The sequence below is a fragment of the Balaenoptera borealis genome (genome assembly GCF_965194805.1).
Source record: "Balaenoptera borealis genome assembly, chromosome: 13".
Lineage (NCBI taxonomy): Eukaryota > Metazoa > Chordata > Mammalia > Artiodactyla > Balaenopteridae > Balaenoptera > Balaenoptera borealis.
The window spans coordinates 60,614,111-60,630,345 of NC_138870.1; the positions used below are offsets into that span (position 1 = coordinate 60,614,111).

The 16,235-nt window shown below is 39.3% G+C and overlaps 1 protein-coding gene and 1 pseudogene across 2 annotated transcripts in view; both read left to right on the top strand.

Moving 5' to 3' along the window:
• The first annotated feature begins 7,601 nt into the window (after positions 1-7,601).
• LOC309609785 (E3 ubiquitin-protein ligase RNF114 pseudogene) lies at positions 7,602-8,268 on the top strand (annotated as a pseudogene). Its single transcript has one exon. The product of its transcript is annotated as an E3 ubiquitin-protein ligase RNF114 pseudogene (transcript).
• Positions 8,269-12,273: 4,005 nt separating this feature from the next.
• Positions 12,274-16,235, top strand: part of TPH2 (tryptophan hydroxylase 2) — an 88,231-nt gene continuing 84,269 nt past the window's right edge. The window contains exons 1-2 of the mRNA XM_082351682.1: positions 12,274-13,261; positions 15,627-15,779. Coding sequence (XP_082207808.1) covers positions 13,157-13,261; positions 15,627-15,779 — 258 coding nt within the window. The 5' untranslated portion in view covers positions 12,274-13,156. The remainder of the gene's footprint in view (positions 13,262-15,626; positions 15,780-16,235) is intronic.

The window sequence follows — 16,235 nt, forward strand, 5'->3', positions numbered from 1 at the left end:
TAGAAGTCTTCAGCCTCCTAGGATCTACTTCCATTTTCCAGGTGGTTTAAGGACTGGCTTATATTATTTCTCTCTTGTTTTTACAACTGTCTTCAGTAGGACAGATACCTACGTTGAGGACTCATTGATGCCCTTAACATAAAACTTCCCTAATTTCATGGACCTTGTCTCATCTGTCAGCTGTTTATCAGCATGGCCATTCATGATCACATGGCCCTCTTCATCGGTAAGATCTTGTGTTTGAAGGTCTCCTTATCTGGCAATATCTCACCTTATACTTTCCCACTTTCTGACTCTTGGGCTCTGTAACTGCTTGGTCCAAGCCAATTCTGTAGGCTCTTCTTATGACTGTTGGCTGCCTGGTTATCGTGGACTCTAAGGACAGTCACTTCATCAAAACCTAGGTATATGTATCTCCTTAATTTCTGCTAAAGATTCCAAACCATTCCCCTATTTATATCACTCTGGCTTCAGAATCAGTGAAGGATAGGGAGATAACTAACACTTTGAGCATTTAGTATCTGCCAGACACTGTGATAAGCACTTTATACACATCCAATTTAATCGGCATAATAGCCCTATAAGATGTAGGTATTAAGACTTCCCTGGTGGCACGGTGGTTGAGAATCAGCCTGCCAATGCAGGAGACATGGGTTCGAGCCCTGGTCCGGGAAGATCCTACATGCCGCGGAGCAACTAAGCCCGTGCGCCACAACTACTGAGCCTGCGCTCTAGAGCCCACAAGCCACAACTACTGAAGCCTGCGTGCCTAGAGCCCGAGCTCTGCAACAAGAGAAGCCACCGCAATGGGAAGCCCACGCACCACAATGAAGAGTAGCCCCTGCTCGCTGCAACTGGAGAAAGCCCGCACGCAGCAATGAAGACCCAATGCAGCCAAAATAAATAAATAAAATAAATAAATTTATAAAGAAAAAAATGTAGGTATTATCGCCCTGTATTACAGAAATGAAGGCTGAGAAATGTGACATAACATGTCCTCAAACACAGCTAGGTAAGTGGCAGAGCTAAGATTTAAACTCAGGTTTATCAAAACCAATGCCCTATTTCTCTGCAGTATAGTTTATTTTTAAAAGTTTTAATTTTGTCATCAACATCACACATGCACATGGTTTCCACAAGATTTGTTGTTACGAGAATTTTTTTTCCTTCTCCCTACCCTCCAGTTCCTCCTCCCAGTGGCAAGACTTTCAACTTACAGCTGATTCTTTTGGTGTTTATTTCCATATCTCTCAATGCTGTGATATGCTTGTATTGCTCCTACTTTAATTTCCAGTTTGAAGAATTATCCATTGACTCCCTGTCTTCAAAGATGGAGACTTAACTTTCTTCCCCCTCCCCTCAGTTTCCACAATATACCCTTCTTTATTGTTCCATCTTCCAATATAGTTGATATAATATTGGCTAGGGCAATGCAGTTCTTAGCTGAGACATGTCTTTCTTTGGCCCTTTCATTTTTCTTTGGGGGTTAATTCTTATTAAGGTTTTTTGTTTTTGTTTTTTTGGGTTTTTTTTTTCTTGCTGATTTTATATATAATTGTCACTAATCCAGTCTACCAAATGTTTAAATTGGTGCTTGTCAACTACGGGGGCTTTATCATAGGGTAATCTAATTGTTCCATTTTGTTCAGAGCTCTTAATGTATTTTTAGGTTTTTCCTTTTTTCCTGGTCAGAGTCTCCAAGCTTTTCCCATTACCTCTCAGAGTGATACTATTCTCAACCACGTCTAGTGCCCTTCAAACCGGAGGCCCTCTGTTTTACCGTGCCCAGAGAATAAGCTCCATTCATCTACCTGGGAGCAGGAGGGGAAGTGGCTTGGCTATGTAGAATAGAAGGGAATATGGGGTTTTAACTGCCTTTAAAAAAAATAACAGTTTCATTAGGATATAATTTATGTGCCATAAAATTCACTCTTTTAAAGTGTGCAGTTCACTGGTTTTTAATATATTCACAGAGTTGTGCACCTATTCCAATATCTAATTTTAGAATATTTTCATCACCGTCAGAAGAAACTCTGTACGCGGTAGTAGTCATTCCCACCTTCCGACTCCCTCCAGCCCCTGGCAACCACTAATCTACTTTCTGTCTGTCTGTCTCTCCTCTCCCCCATCCCTTTTCTTGTTTCTTTTTGCCTCTTCTAGACATTTTATATAAATGGAATCATACAATATGTGGTCTTTTGTGACTGGCTTCTTTCACTTAGTATGATGTTTTCAAGGTTCATTTATGTCCTAACACATTTCAGTACTTCCTTCCTTTATATTACCATTTATGGACATACCATGTTTTGTTTTGTCTTCTCAGTAGTTGATATTTGAATTATTAGGAATTTTGTTTTTTTGGTTATTATGAATAATGTTGCTATGAACATTCACGTACAAGTTTTTGTGTGAACATATGTTTTCATTTTAGGTGTATACCTAAGAGTAAAATTGCTGAGTCATGGTAACTCTAGGGTTAACTTTTTGAGGAAATGCCAAACATTTTTCCAAAGTGACCACACTGTTGTAACATACATCTAGGAGTAAGATTGCTGGGTCATGTGGTAACCTGATAGTTAACATTTTGAAGGACTACCAAACAAAGTGGCTGTATCATTTTTCAATCCTGCCAACAATGTATGAAGCTTGCAGTTTTTCCACTTCCTTCCAGTACTTGTCTGTCTGTTTTATCTTAGCCATCCTAGTGGTTTATAAAGTGGTATCTCTTTTTGTGTTTGATTTGCATTTTTCTAATGACTAATGATGTTGAACATCTTTCCATGTGCTTATTGTCTATCTAGTCTTTGGAGAAATGTCTGTTCAAATGCTTCGTCCATTTAAAAATTGGTTTACTTGCTTTTTCATTGTTGAGTTGGTAGAGTTCCTTATATATTCTGGATACTGTCTCCTTTGAGATACATGATTTATAAATATTTTCCCCAGTACTGTGGGTTGTCTTTTAATTTTCTTTATGATGTCCTTTGAGGCACAAAGTTTTTAATTTTGATGAAATCAGACTTATCTTTACATTTGGTTGCTTATGCTTTTATCATATCTAAGAAAAAGTTGCCTAATCCAAGGTCATGAAGATACTCCTATGTTTTCTTACGAGTGTTACAGTTTTAACTCTTAAATTGAGGTCAGTGATCCATTTTGAGTTAATTTTTGTGTATGAAGTAAGGTAGCTTAACCAAAAGTGGGGCCCAGCTGCTTGCTGACTGCTCGCTGCTCAAAAGCCAATAAAGAGGTGATCTTCAATAAGTGGTCCTGGGAAAACTGGACAGCTACGTGTATAAGAAGGAAATTAGAACACTCCCTAACACCATACACAAAAGTAAACTCAAAATGGATTAAAGACCTAAATGTAAGGCCAGACACTATAAAACCCTTAGAGGAAAACATAGGAAGAACACTCTATGACATAAATCACAGCAAGATCCTTTTTGACCCACCTCCTAGAAAAATGGAAATAAAAACAAAAATAAACAAATGGGACCTAATGAGACTTAAAAGCTTTTGCACAGCAAAGGAAACCATAAACAAGACGAAAAGACAACCCTCAGAATGGGAGAAAATATTTGCAAATGAAGCAGCTGACAAAGGATTAATCTCCAAAATACGCAAGCAGCTCATGCAGCTGAATATCAAAAAAACAAACAACCCAATCCAAAAATGGGCAGAAGACCTAAAGAGACGTTTCTCCAAAGAAGATACACAGATTGCCAACAGACAAATGAAAGGGTGCTCAACATCTCTAATCATTAGAGAAATGCAAATCAAAGCTACAGTGAGGTATCACCTCACACCAGTCAGAATGGCTGTCATCAAAAAATCTACAAACAATAAATGCTGGAGAGGGTGTGGAGAAAAGGGAACCCTCTTGCACTGTTGGTGGGAATGTAAATTGATACAGCCACTATGGAGAACAGTATGGAGGTTCCTTAAAAAACTAAAAATAGAAGTACCATATGACCCAGCAATCCCACTACTGGGCATATACCCTGAGAAAACCATAATTCAAAAAGAGTCACGTACCACAATGTTCATTGCAGCACTATTTACAATAGCCAGGACATGGAAGCAACCTAAGTGTCTATCGACAGACGAATGGATAAAGAAGATGTGGCACATATATACAATGGAATATTACTCAGCCATAAAAAGAAACGAAATTGAGTTATTTGTAGTGAGGTGGATGGACCTAGAGTCTGTCATAGAGAGTGAAGTTAAGTCAGAAAGAGAAAAACAAATACTGTATGCAAACACATATATATGGACTCTAAAAACAAAAAACAAAAGGTTCTGAAGAACCTAGGGGCAGGACAGGAATAAAGATGCAGACATAGAGAATGGACTTGAGGACACGGGGAGGGGGAAGGGTAAGCTGGGACGAAGTGAGAGAGTGGCATGGACATATATACACTACCAAATGTAAAACAGATAGCTAGTGGGAAGCAGCCGCATAGCACAGGGAGATCAGCTCAGTGCTTTGTGTCTGCCTAGAGGGGTGGGATAGGGAGGGTGGGAGGGGGACGCAAGAGGGAGGGGATATGGGGATGTATGTATATGTATAGCTGATTCACTTTGTTATACAGCAGAAATTAACACACCATTGTGAAGCAATTATACTCCAATAAAGATGTTAAAAAAAAAAAAAGAGTAAAAAAATTTAAAAATAAAAGAGGCAAGGTCAGTGGAAAGGAAACTGCTTTATTTTGGATGCTGGCAACTGGGGGGTGGGGGTGGGGTGTGGGACGGACGTCTGTCCAAAGGCCGACTCCCCCCCCCCCCCCCACCTCCACTGACAGTCAGTGGGCAAGAGCTGTTATAGACAGAGGGAGGGGCTACGTGCAGAAACAGCACAGTCGGCTCTGACAGTCATCTTGAAATTGGTCATTGGTGGTCTGACCAGCGTCATCTTGATTTAAGTACAGTTAATCTTCAGTTCTAGAATCGGTTTGTTTCCATTTCTTTGAGGCCAGTTCTCGGAATTGTGGCAGCTCATGTCATGGCTGTAGCCTGGTCATCATGTAGTTGACTTCTTCCACCTGCTGGGGGTTTCAGTATCTTTAAGACAGCCCTCAGGATATGGCTCAGAATATTATCTACAGCCCTTGAGGAGGAACTAAAGATCCTTGACTGTGCTTAATGACTGAACTATTATTATTTGGTCTCCTTTGACTGTTTTCCTTTGTTTCTGCATTTTCTCACTTCTCTGATTAAACTTATACTTTGGCTAAAGTTTTTCCACAGATAAAAGGCAGCCTGAAGACATGGGGGGCAAGGACCATAGGGTCCTGCTCCGCTTCAGTAGGAGTCTGACTTCATTGTTTTTCAGGGGGATATCCAAAGTTATTCTTTCGCTATTGAACTGCCTTAGCACTTTTGTTGAAAATCAATTGACCATAAATGTAAGAGTTTATTTCCGAACTCTAAATTCTATTCCATTTACCTGTATTTCTATCGTCTTGTAGTACCACACTGTTCTGATTAGTCTAACTGTTGTTAAGTCTTGAAATTGTTTCACAGCTTCTTAAACAGTCTTTGAGCCATTCTTTTTCCGTCTCCATTTACCTCCACTTCTAGAGGTATTTGAGCCTTTAGGGGATTCGACAGTGTTAACTGAGTTGCTTCTCAGTCTTCTTCACTGATAGCTTAGGGTTCAGCTTTCTCATGTCTGCAAAGTCTTTGATCATTTGTTCATCTCCTTTTAAGCTTTCAATTTTTTGTTGCTGTTGTTTCTCCAATTTATGCTACTCTTCTGTGCCTTAAAAAGGAAAGGAAATCTTTTACTGTTGCTTTAGTAGGATTTCTGGAGGGAGCAAAAATAGTGAAATCTACACTCAATTAGAAAGAGTCCTTTAAAATCTCATACAAATGATCTAGACCTATTGCCTACACTTCAGCACCCACACCCTTTAACTCCTGTAATCTGGGTTTTACTTCCTCTCTCTTGTTAAAACTGCACTCTTTAAGGTCACCAGTGACAGTTTCATCACCAAATCTAGTGGTCTTTCTGTAGTTCTCATTCTTTTCCTCTTCTCTGTTCTAGTTGAAACCGTTGACCACAAGTTTTATCTTATCTCCTTTCTATGTTTCACCTCCTTTAATCATCTTTTTACTTTGACGACTTCTCTTTTTCATTCTGCCTTTAATTGTGAGCATCTTTCGTGGTTTAGTTCCTGGGTTCTCTATATATTTATTATTTTAAAAACTTTAGATTGTGGTAAAATGCACATAACATAAAATTTACCTTCTTAACCAATTTTAAGTGCATGGTTCAGTGGTGTTAAATACATTCACGCTGTTGTGCAACCAACCTCCAGAACTTTTTATCTTGTAAAACAAACTCTGTACCCCATTTTCCACTCCCCCCAGCCCCTGGCAAGCTCCATTTTGCTTGTGAGTTCAACTACTCTAGATACTTCGTATAAAAGGAATCATACAGTATTTGTCTTTTTGTGACTGACTTATTTCACTTAGCATAATGTCCTCAAGGTTCATCCATGTTACAACATTTGTCAGAATGTCCTTCCTTTTTATGGCTGAATAACATTCCATTGTATGTATATACCATGTTTTGTTTATCCCTTCATTCACTGATAGACACTTGTGCTGCTTCAGCCTTTTAGCTCTTGTGAATAGCAATGCTATTAACATGGGTGCAGAAATATCTCTTTGAGTCCCTGCTTTCAATTCTTTCAGAAGTGGGATTGCTAAATTGTACGGTAATTCTGCTTTTACTTTTTTTTTTTAAATAGATTTATTTTATTTATTTATTGGCTGCATTGGGTCTTCGTTGCTGTGTGCAGGCTTTCTCTAGTTGTGGTGAACGGGGGCTACTCTTCATTGCTGTGCGAGGGCTTCTCATTGCGGTGGCTTCTCGTTGCAGAGCACAGGCTCTAGGCACACAGGCTTCAGTAGTTGTGGCTGGCAGGGCTCTAGAGTGGAGGCTCAGTAGTTGTAGCACACGGGCATAGCTGCTCTGCGACATGTGGGATCTTCCCTGACCACGGCTTGAACCCGTGTCCCCTGCATTGGCAGGTGGATTCTTAACCACTGTGCCACCAGGGAAGCCCCATGCTTTTACTTTTTTGAGGAGGCACTTTACTGTTTTCCACAGTGGCTATACCATTTTATGTGTCCCTCAATAGTGCAAAAGGGTTCCAATCTCTCTAGAGAGGCTTTTTCTCTCTATGTATTCTTTTATTTGGAGAGTTCATGTCCAACATCAGCTACCATCACTGAATTACTCTCAAATTTCTGTTCCCAGCTCTAATCTATTTCCCAAATTCCAGTCTCACATTTATAATTGCATGCTATTTAAAGTCACTTGATAGTACTGCAGTCAACTCAAATTCACTGTCCCTAAAACTCCTGTTTTTTTCCCAAAACATTCCTTCTTCAGAAATAGTGGAAATACTACTATTTACAACATGAAAGCTTGATAATTTAGTCTTTTTCTTATATTGGAATTCACCTATTTCCGAAGTAATAGGTCCTCGCCCCGCCCCCTCAGGCTCCTCCTCCTCCTCCCCCTCCGCCTCCCGCTTCCCCCCCACCACCTCCTCTGCCTTTGCCCTGGGCTCCCGGGCGGCAAAATGGTGGCGCAGCCACAGGACCGAGAGGGTAGTGTGTTGCTGGCCAGGCTGGGGCCCCTGGCGGAGGCCGAGCCCCTGGGCTGCTTCCAGTGTCCCGTGTGGCTAGAAGCCAGTTCAGGTGCCCCATGGACACGTCCTTTGCTCTGCATGCCTGCAGGAATGTCTGAAACCAAAGAAGTGTGGAGTGTGTCGCAGCACTCTAGCACCTGGCTTCGGAGCCCTGGAGCTCCAGCGACAGATTGACAGCACAAGCACAGAGACTTCTTGCCATGACTGCCCTAAAAACTTCTTCCCATCCAAGATCTGGGCGCACGTGGCTACATGTTCCAAATACCAGAATTACATCATGGAAGGTGTGAAGACCGCCACCAAGGATGCATCCCTTCAGCCAAGGAATGTCCCAAACCGTTATACTTCTCCTTGTCCTTACTGCCCCGAGAAGAATTTTGATCATAAAGGACTTGTGGAACACTGCAAGTTTTCCCATAGCACAGACACCAAATCTGTGGTTTGTCCAATATGTGCCTCAATGCCCTGGGGAGACCCTTTTGTTCCACTACCTTCGGCCATTTTTTTCAGGCAACTTCATAATTCCGTTTCCCCAAAACTTTTTATCTTTTTGAGCAAAGAACTGTTCCAGGTGCCATTTAGTCTTCCAGGGAATTGAACATTTCTCCATTAAGGTAATTTTGTAAAGACCGAAATGAAATCTGAAGGTGCAATGTCTGGTGAATACGGCGGATGAATCAGAACTTCCCAGCCAAGCTGTAACAGTTTTTGCCTGGTCATCAAGGAAACATGCAGTCTTGCGTTATCCTGACAGAAGATTATGTGTTTTCTGTTGACTAATTCTGGATGCTTTTCGTCGAGTACTGCTTTCAGTTGGTCTAACTGGGAGCAGTACTCGTTGAAATTAATTGTTTGGTTCTCCGGAAGGAGCTCATAATACAGGACTCCCTTCCAATCCCACCATATACACAACATCACCTTCTTTGGATGAAGACCGGCCTTTGGTGTGTTTGGTGGTGGTTCATTTCGCTTGCCCCACGATCTCTTCCATTCCATATTATTGTACAGTACCCAGTTTTCATCGCCCGTCACAATTTGTTTTAAAAACAGAATGTTTTCATTACATTTATTCGTTTTGCTTTTTAAAATTTATTTATTTTATTTATTTTTGGCTGCATTGGGTCTTTGTTGCTGTGCACAGGCTTTCTCTAGTTGCAGTGAGCGGGGGCTACTCTTTGCTGTGGTGTGCGGGCTTCTCATTGCAGTGGCTTCTCTTGTTGCGGAGCACGGGCTCTAGGCACGCGGGCTTCAGTAATTGTGGCATGCAGGCTCAGTAGTTGTGGCTCGTGGGCTCTAGAGCGCAAGCTCAGTAGCTGTGGCGCACGGGCTTAGTTGCTCCGCGGCATGTGGGCTCCTCCCGGACCAGGGCTTGAACCCGTATCCCCTGCATTGGCAGGTGGATTCTTAACCACTGCGCCACCAGGGAAGCCCTCATTACATTTAAGTAGAGAATCACATGCGGAAATACCGTCAAGGAGGGTTCTTTTTGCTTATGTGGAACCCAAACATTAAGGCGATTAAAATACCCAAACTGGTGCAAATGATTTTCAGTGCTTGATTTGGATATTTTGAGTATTTTGCAGGCTATCTCCTGCATGGTATAATGTTGATTGTTCTCAGTTAATGTCTCAGTTTGATCACTATCAACTTCAGCTGGTCTACCTGACCGTGGAGCATCGTCCAGTGAGAAATCTCCAGCACAAAACTTCGCAAAGCACTTTTGACACATTCAGTCAGTCACAGCACCTTCTCCATACAATGCACAAATCTTTTTTTGCATTTTGGTTGTGTTTTTACCTTTCTTGAAATAATAAAGCATAATATGCCGAATATGTTGCTTTTTTTCTTCCATCTTTAATATTAAAATGGCTACACAAAAATTCACCAATTTTGATGTCTTTTTTAAAATACATGCTGATATGACAGCTGTCACATACAATCTAACAAAATTGTTTTGAATGAAGTTAAAGACAACTAAGTGCTACTACAGCCACCTTATAGAAAAAAACCGAATGAAACTTTTGGCCAACTCAATAGCTTACGGGAGTTGAAAGAGGCTTCTAGGAGATGTTGCCCGAGCTGAATATTTAAAAATAAGTTTGTATTTGTTAACTGGAATGGAATGGGTGATAGTAAGGAGGTGATTCCAGGTAGAGAGAATTAATATAAGACAATATATAGAGAACTGTTGTTGCTCAACAATGATGGAGTGTGGGTTTGGGGCAAGGGTGCCAGTGAAAGATAAGACTGAAGAGGAAAGTGGGATCCCAATCCTGATAAACCTTGAATGGCATTCAGTGGGCTTTTCACTTTATCACCTTATCCTGTAGGGGAAAGAGATCAATTGGAAGGGCTTTGTGCAAAGCAATAGCATAACCATACTGGTATTTTAGAAAAGTAGCAGCTCAGAGGAGGACTTTAAGACTGAAGGCATTAACCACTTAGGAGTTGAAATATAGCCAGGAGATTTTGACCTGGATTAAGGCAATAGCATTAAACATGCAGTGAGAAGAAAAAGAGATGTTAAGATGTAAAATCCATAGGACAACATGTCTACTTGGATGGGGGAGCAGATAAAAAGGTGCCAGAATAACTCCCAAGTTTCTGACTTGGGGGACTGGGTAAATTGTGTCATTCAATGAACCAGACCACACATAAATAATAGCAATTTAAGGAAAAAAACTCTTCGAAGTTAGATCTTATACATATTGCATGTGAATGGCCAAGTGAAGCTGTCCAATAAGCATTTGAATATATGGGTTTAAAACTTGATATGAGACCTAAGCTGGTTATAGAGATTTAGGTATTGTCAAATAACTGAATCTATGTGATATAGCTTCACTCACAATATATTGTTTGAGAAGAGAGTCAAGAATAAAACCCTGTGAAACACCAAATTTAAGAAGCAATTTAAAAGAAAAACAAAAAACAAAAAAAAGAAAAAAAAATTTCAGAGAGGTAGAAAAAGGAACACCAAGGGAAGATAAGTTTTTGGAAGACAAATATTACACTTGAAAGACAGATTGAAGGACTGATTATTTGGAAATTTGAATGCCAGGATAAAAAATTTATATTTAAAAAGGAAGCATTTATTATTTTTGTATCGGGACTATAGCCTAATGAAAATGATGCTTTAGTAGGATGTAGTCTAGGCAGGAAAGTCTGTTAGAGGGAAGAAAATTGATAAAGGCTTCAACTAGAGTGGTGGCAGTTATGACTAGAAAAAGGAATGTCAAAATAAGAATCAACAAGGAGTTGGTGACTCACTGAATATTACTTCTTTTTTTGGATAAATTATGAAATTTATTTATAAAATTTTTCCTTTTAAAAGCCAGAACATAACAAATATCACTTTCTGGAAACTCATCTTATTAGAAATATCAATAACATTGAGCACTGTGTCCTCTGTGCTTCTAACGTCTTCTGTAGAGAATTCAATGTATTTTATTTCACTTATTTATTTGCACGTATATTTCTTTCAGCTAGTCTGTGATTTGCTTGAGGGTAGGTACTGTATCTCATTTATCTTTGCATCCCCAGGACTCAGTTTCAGTGGCTAACAGAGTGCTTAGCAAATCTTTACAGCTTCCCAAAATTACACAGCTTCCCAAGTCCTGTTCTAGCTGAAGTAATCCATGTATGGTTTCTTGAGCCTACCTTGAGTGACCTTGTTACCTACTTTCTTGAAAGTACTTTCTTGAAAGTTACCTACTTTCTTGAGTTACCTTGTTTGGAACACTCAAGGGGCTGTGTAATGTAATAGTTGAGAGCATGGATTTTGGAGCCAGACTGCCTGAACTTAAATCCTGCCTCAGCCACTTTTTAATTGTGTAAACCTTTGGCAAGTTACCTAAATTCTTTGTGCCCCAGTTTCTCCGTATATAAAATGGAAATAATAGTTACTGCATTGTAAGTGTTGTTGTGATGATGAATCACATTTTTATCTAAAAAAGTGTTTAGAATAAGAATTGGCAAATACTAAGCACTCAGTAATATTAACTATTATTATTATTACTTCAATGTATTTATTGATTTAATATTTATTTATTTTTGGCTGCGTCAGGTTTTCTTAGTTGAGGCATGTGGGATCTTCACTGAGGCATGCGGGATGTTTCGTTGCAGCGTGAGCTCTTTGTTGTGGTGCGCGGGCTTCTCTCTAGTTGTGGCGTGCCTCTTCTCTAGTTGTGGTGTGCGGGTTCCAGAGCGCATGGGCTCAGTAGTTGTGGCACGTGGGCTTAGTTGCCCTGTGGCATGTGGGATTTTAGTTCCCTGACCAGGGATCGAACCCGCATCCCCTTCATTGTAAGGTGGATTCTTTACCACTGGACCACCAGGGAAGTCCCAATCGACGTATTTAAACTTCACTTTCCTATTAGGTTATCAGAGCTGATTTTTAGAGGAAATTCAAGCCAAATGTTTAATATTTCAAAGATTAGATCAAGTAATAATTATGTCCCCTCCAGACTCCAGAAACAATTAAAATCCAGTTAATTTTTGCTCATCCATTCCTGTTTTGAAAAGTTTTCATCCTGTTTTCTATGTAGACAAGTAGTGCCAGTCCTAGGTTTTGTTTAGTTTTACAGTCAAACAAGTCCATTTGGTCAAGAGTCTTCCATCCTTCAGGAGGCTGGTAATATTTTCCATGGTTATTTTATGACTTACTAAAGTTTGAATAGTAAGTACATCAACTGATCTGTGCATTTCAAATTGTTGGACTTGTTCTAGTTTCAAGTCATCAAAGGAATGACTATATGGGCATTTCATTTCCTTTTCCTTCCCACTTAGGAAGATTCTAGGGTTAGTGTCTCAACTATATCTATATGTGGCTAAATCACAGCCTCACATTTCCTTTACAATACAGTTGCCTGAACATCATTGCATAGTGGCATCACATGATTGGAAAGCAGTGCATTTTATGAACGCCATCACACACACGGTCATAACACATCAGATCAGAAAAAGCTTATTAACATAAAGTAAAATGGCTTAGGGATTCTGCAGTGCTGATCTTTCTTGAATTATTTTCCTTGGAAAACTTTGAATTCATAGTTACCTAAAGGCTGAGGTTAACTTGCCAGTAGCAGGTTTGAGAGATGAGAGCTAATGTCAGGGGATAGATGTTTTCTTTTACAAATAACACCGTTAGATATTGTTCTCCACCACCCACGCCCAAACCGCTACTCGACCTATGAAACAAATAGCACCACAAACACAGATAACCCCAGGCTTCAGGTCTGTAATCTGACTGTGGCCATCGGCAGCCAGAAATGAGTTTCTTTCTAATCAGCCTTCCATCAGTCCCCAGTCACTCATATAAAGGAGCCTGGGAAGGGGAAGATTCACATTGCTTTTTCTTCAGCAACAGGGTTCTGGGCAACGCCCTGAGAGGTCCACTGCTCGCACGCCTCTTCTCTCAATCTCCACCAGCGCTGCCACTGCCCCTCTAGTCCCCCCTGCTGCAGAGAGAGAAAATTACATCGGAATCCATGCAGCCGGCAATGATGATGTTTTCTAGTAAATACTGGGCAAGAAGAGGGCTTTCTCTGGATTCAGCAGTGCCCGAAGAGCATCTGCTGCTTGGCAGCTCAACAGTGAGTACTGAGTAGCTGGCACTCTCTAGAGGAGTGTTTTCTAGGGTAGTGATAGTTATCCTTGCCATTTGGACACCTGCTGTAAACACCTCAATTCTTTCCTCTATCATCTGTCTAACCTGCCTCCACTCTTCCTTCTCTCTCCATAAAGTAAAGTGGGTGTCCTGATGGCTACGTGCTAAACTTCCTTTCCTCAAAGTTTATAAGTTGAAAGTAAAGAAGTTCCCGAACATTATGAATGAGAGGTTGTATAAACCAGTGTCTTATATCAAAACCAAAAAAAAGGGTGCAGAATTTTGAAAGGCCATTTATTATGAGTTGGAACAGGGCGAAGAAATTAAATAGATTTCTATGGTTCCTGCAAGATTATTGTGTCTTCTGTACCCCCTTCCATCTACAAAACCTGGTCTTTAAACACAAGGTAATATTTTCTGTTTTTGTCTGTAGGTGCCGGTTATTGGAATAAGAGAAAGATCAGATTCCTCTCAAAAGTTTTCCTGTGTTCCTTATTACTCCATTATTTTTCGGTTTAACTGATGGAGTAATGAAAGCAATACACTACTTATTTCAATGTTTAAGGCAGTTTCTGTGTTTAAATAATAACAGAATAAAAAAGTAATATTTTGCAGGATTTTAGATCCTGATATGGGGTAATAGTCATAGGATTTAATAAAAAAGATAGTGAAAGAAAAATGTATTCAGATTTCTAGTTATTAAAAATATTAAATGATATTTCATTACTGTCTACCAGAGTTTATCAACCAATTGCAATTTAGTCTGTATCATAGAAGAATCTGTTTTAGTATTGTAGCTCCAAATATGTGCCAGAGGGTTGTATTGTACTGGTATATTATTACACCTAAAAATGTTGAAAAGTAATCAGGGCAAGTTTTGGAGAGCTGTTTAAATCAATTTGCAAAAATGAGTCTAAAAACATACATAGGTTTTCTAACATTTAAATATCATGTATATTTGAATGCGATATTACAATGAGGAATTTTGAAGCCATAATGAACTGCTAGAAGGAAAACAAGGAAAACTCAGAGTTATGGTTAATGTATAATAATCCTTTCATATAAAAAATGCTACTTAAATATATAAGATCTGTGGCAGATGTTGAGAGTACTACAACATTTGAGCTTTTAATGACTAAACATACTGTCAAATGCGAATGCCTATATAAACTTCTTCTCTCCCTCAAGTCATAAATTATAAAATATTTATTTCTATGACATATAAATCTAGTGAGTGAGGCAATAGTAACTGTGTGAAAATAAAGCCAGTAGAGAAATCAGAGGAAGAAAATAGCAAAGCACTATTCACTGGGTTCCATATCAAATGTACATTTTTCAGTTTCATGAGGAAGTAATAGATTGGAATGACTGCATTATATTACTCTCTGCCAGGGAGAAAGTTCTGTTTGCCCAGTTCTTCATTTGCATATGAAGAACACGAAAAAGTACACTCTAATTTGATTTGTCTGTTAAGTAAAATTTTCCAGCTTTTTAATTGTGTATTTCTGGCAATGTGATCTGAGTTTCTGGAATCTGCCATTTTTGTCTTTAGCCAATAGGACTAACAGTCATTACTTAGTCATGTATTATAGTATTTGACTGGCCAATGAAGTGGTAATCTTTTCCAGTTTCTCAGATTCTCCTCTTGGCTCCTGAGGATGAGCTAGTTTTTCTTTCTTTCTTTTCTTTTCTTTTTTCTTGTGGCTGAATTTTAATAACCACTTTTCAGAGATCATCTGCTGACACAGATGGCCTTAATTGAATACACTCTTTGTGGCGAACTTCTGCAGATAGATTCACATTGACGATGTGGATCTAATTACAGAATGTAAGGTGACCAATTTTAGTGCCTGTCCTGACATATTTCAGAACAAAACGAATATTTTGTTTTTAAGATTTAATCAAAACAAAAATTATTGTGAAAAATATATGTTTAGTCTTAATTTTGTTACGTTTAGTAATTAATATAGCTTCTATATGATTCAGCTAGGCTAACAGATCAAATTTCATGCTGTAAAATAAACCTAGAAAGAAAGACAGGAATTATTCATACATGATACTTTATACTTTATGATGATCAGATTTTTGTTGCTATTAAAGTGAAGTAAGTATGATTCCCCTTTCATTTCAACCACTGGTGATATCTTTGAGCATTGGAAAATAGTGTCCCTGAGTAAAGTAGACTTGTACTTCCGACTGAAAGTTATGAGTGACTTGGCAACTTCTCCTCGAGCTTGTGTGATTGCTGGGGCTTCCAGCATATGAATGGAATGTCTGAAAAAGAATCTAGTTATAGAGAACTCTGGAATCCTAACTAATACTTTTATGTGTGTGTTTCTACCTTCTTGAAGCTAAATAAAACTAACGCTGGCAAAAATGATGATAAAAAAGGCAACAAGGGAAGCAGCAAAAGTGACACTGCTACCGAGAGCGGCAAGATGGCAGTTGTCTTCTCCTTGAAAAATGAAGTTGGTGGATTGGTCAAAGCACTGAAACTCTTTCAGGTGAACGTAAAATATCATTATCTAACTTTAAAAGCGTCTGTGTGCCGGGTTACAAACGTGTCATCTGTTACGAAATATTACTGAATCCATTTCTGGATAATGTGTTGAACGTTCAAAGAAACCAAGCTTCATGAGGCTTTACAAGACGAGTTGGTCTGTCAAACAATGAAATAAGCAGATTCGTGGAAACCGTGTTTTATTAATTCAGCGTCAGCCTATTAGTAATTCTGCAGACTGTTGCCAGGTGAGGAAGTCAGTAATTAAAAAGTGTGAGCCTCACACCTGGAAATGCAAACACAAAAGCGGTCAAAGAGGTTATCTTTAAACATCAAGAGCCTGCAGCCTGATTTGATTTGTTCATATTTGAATCGTGCACATGTCCTAGAGCACATTTATTGCATAAAATGAGATATATTAGTATAGGTACTCGGTATTCCCCGAAGCCTCATTGTTTCA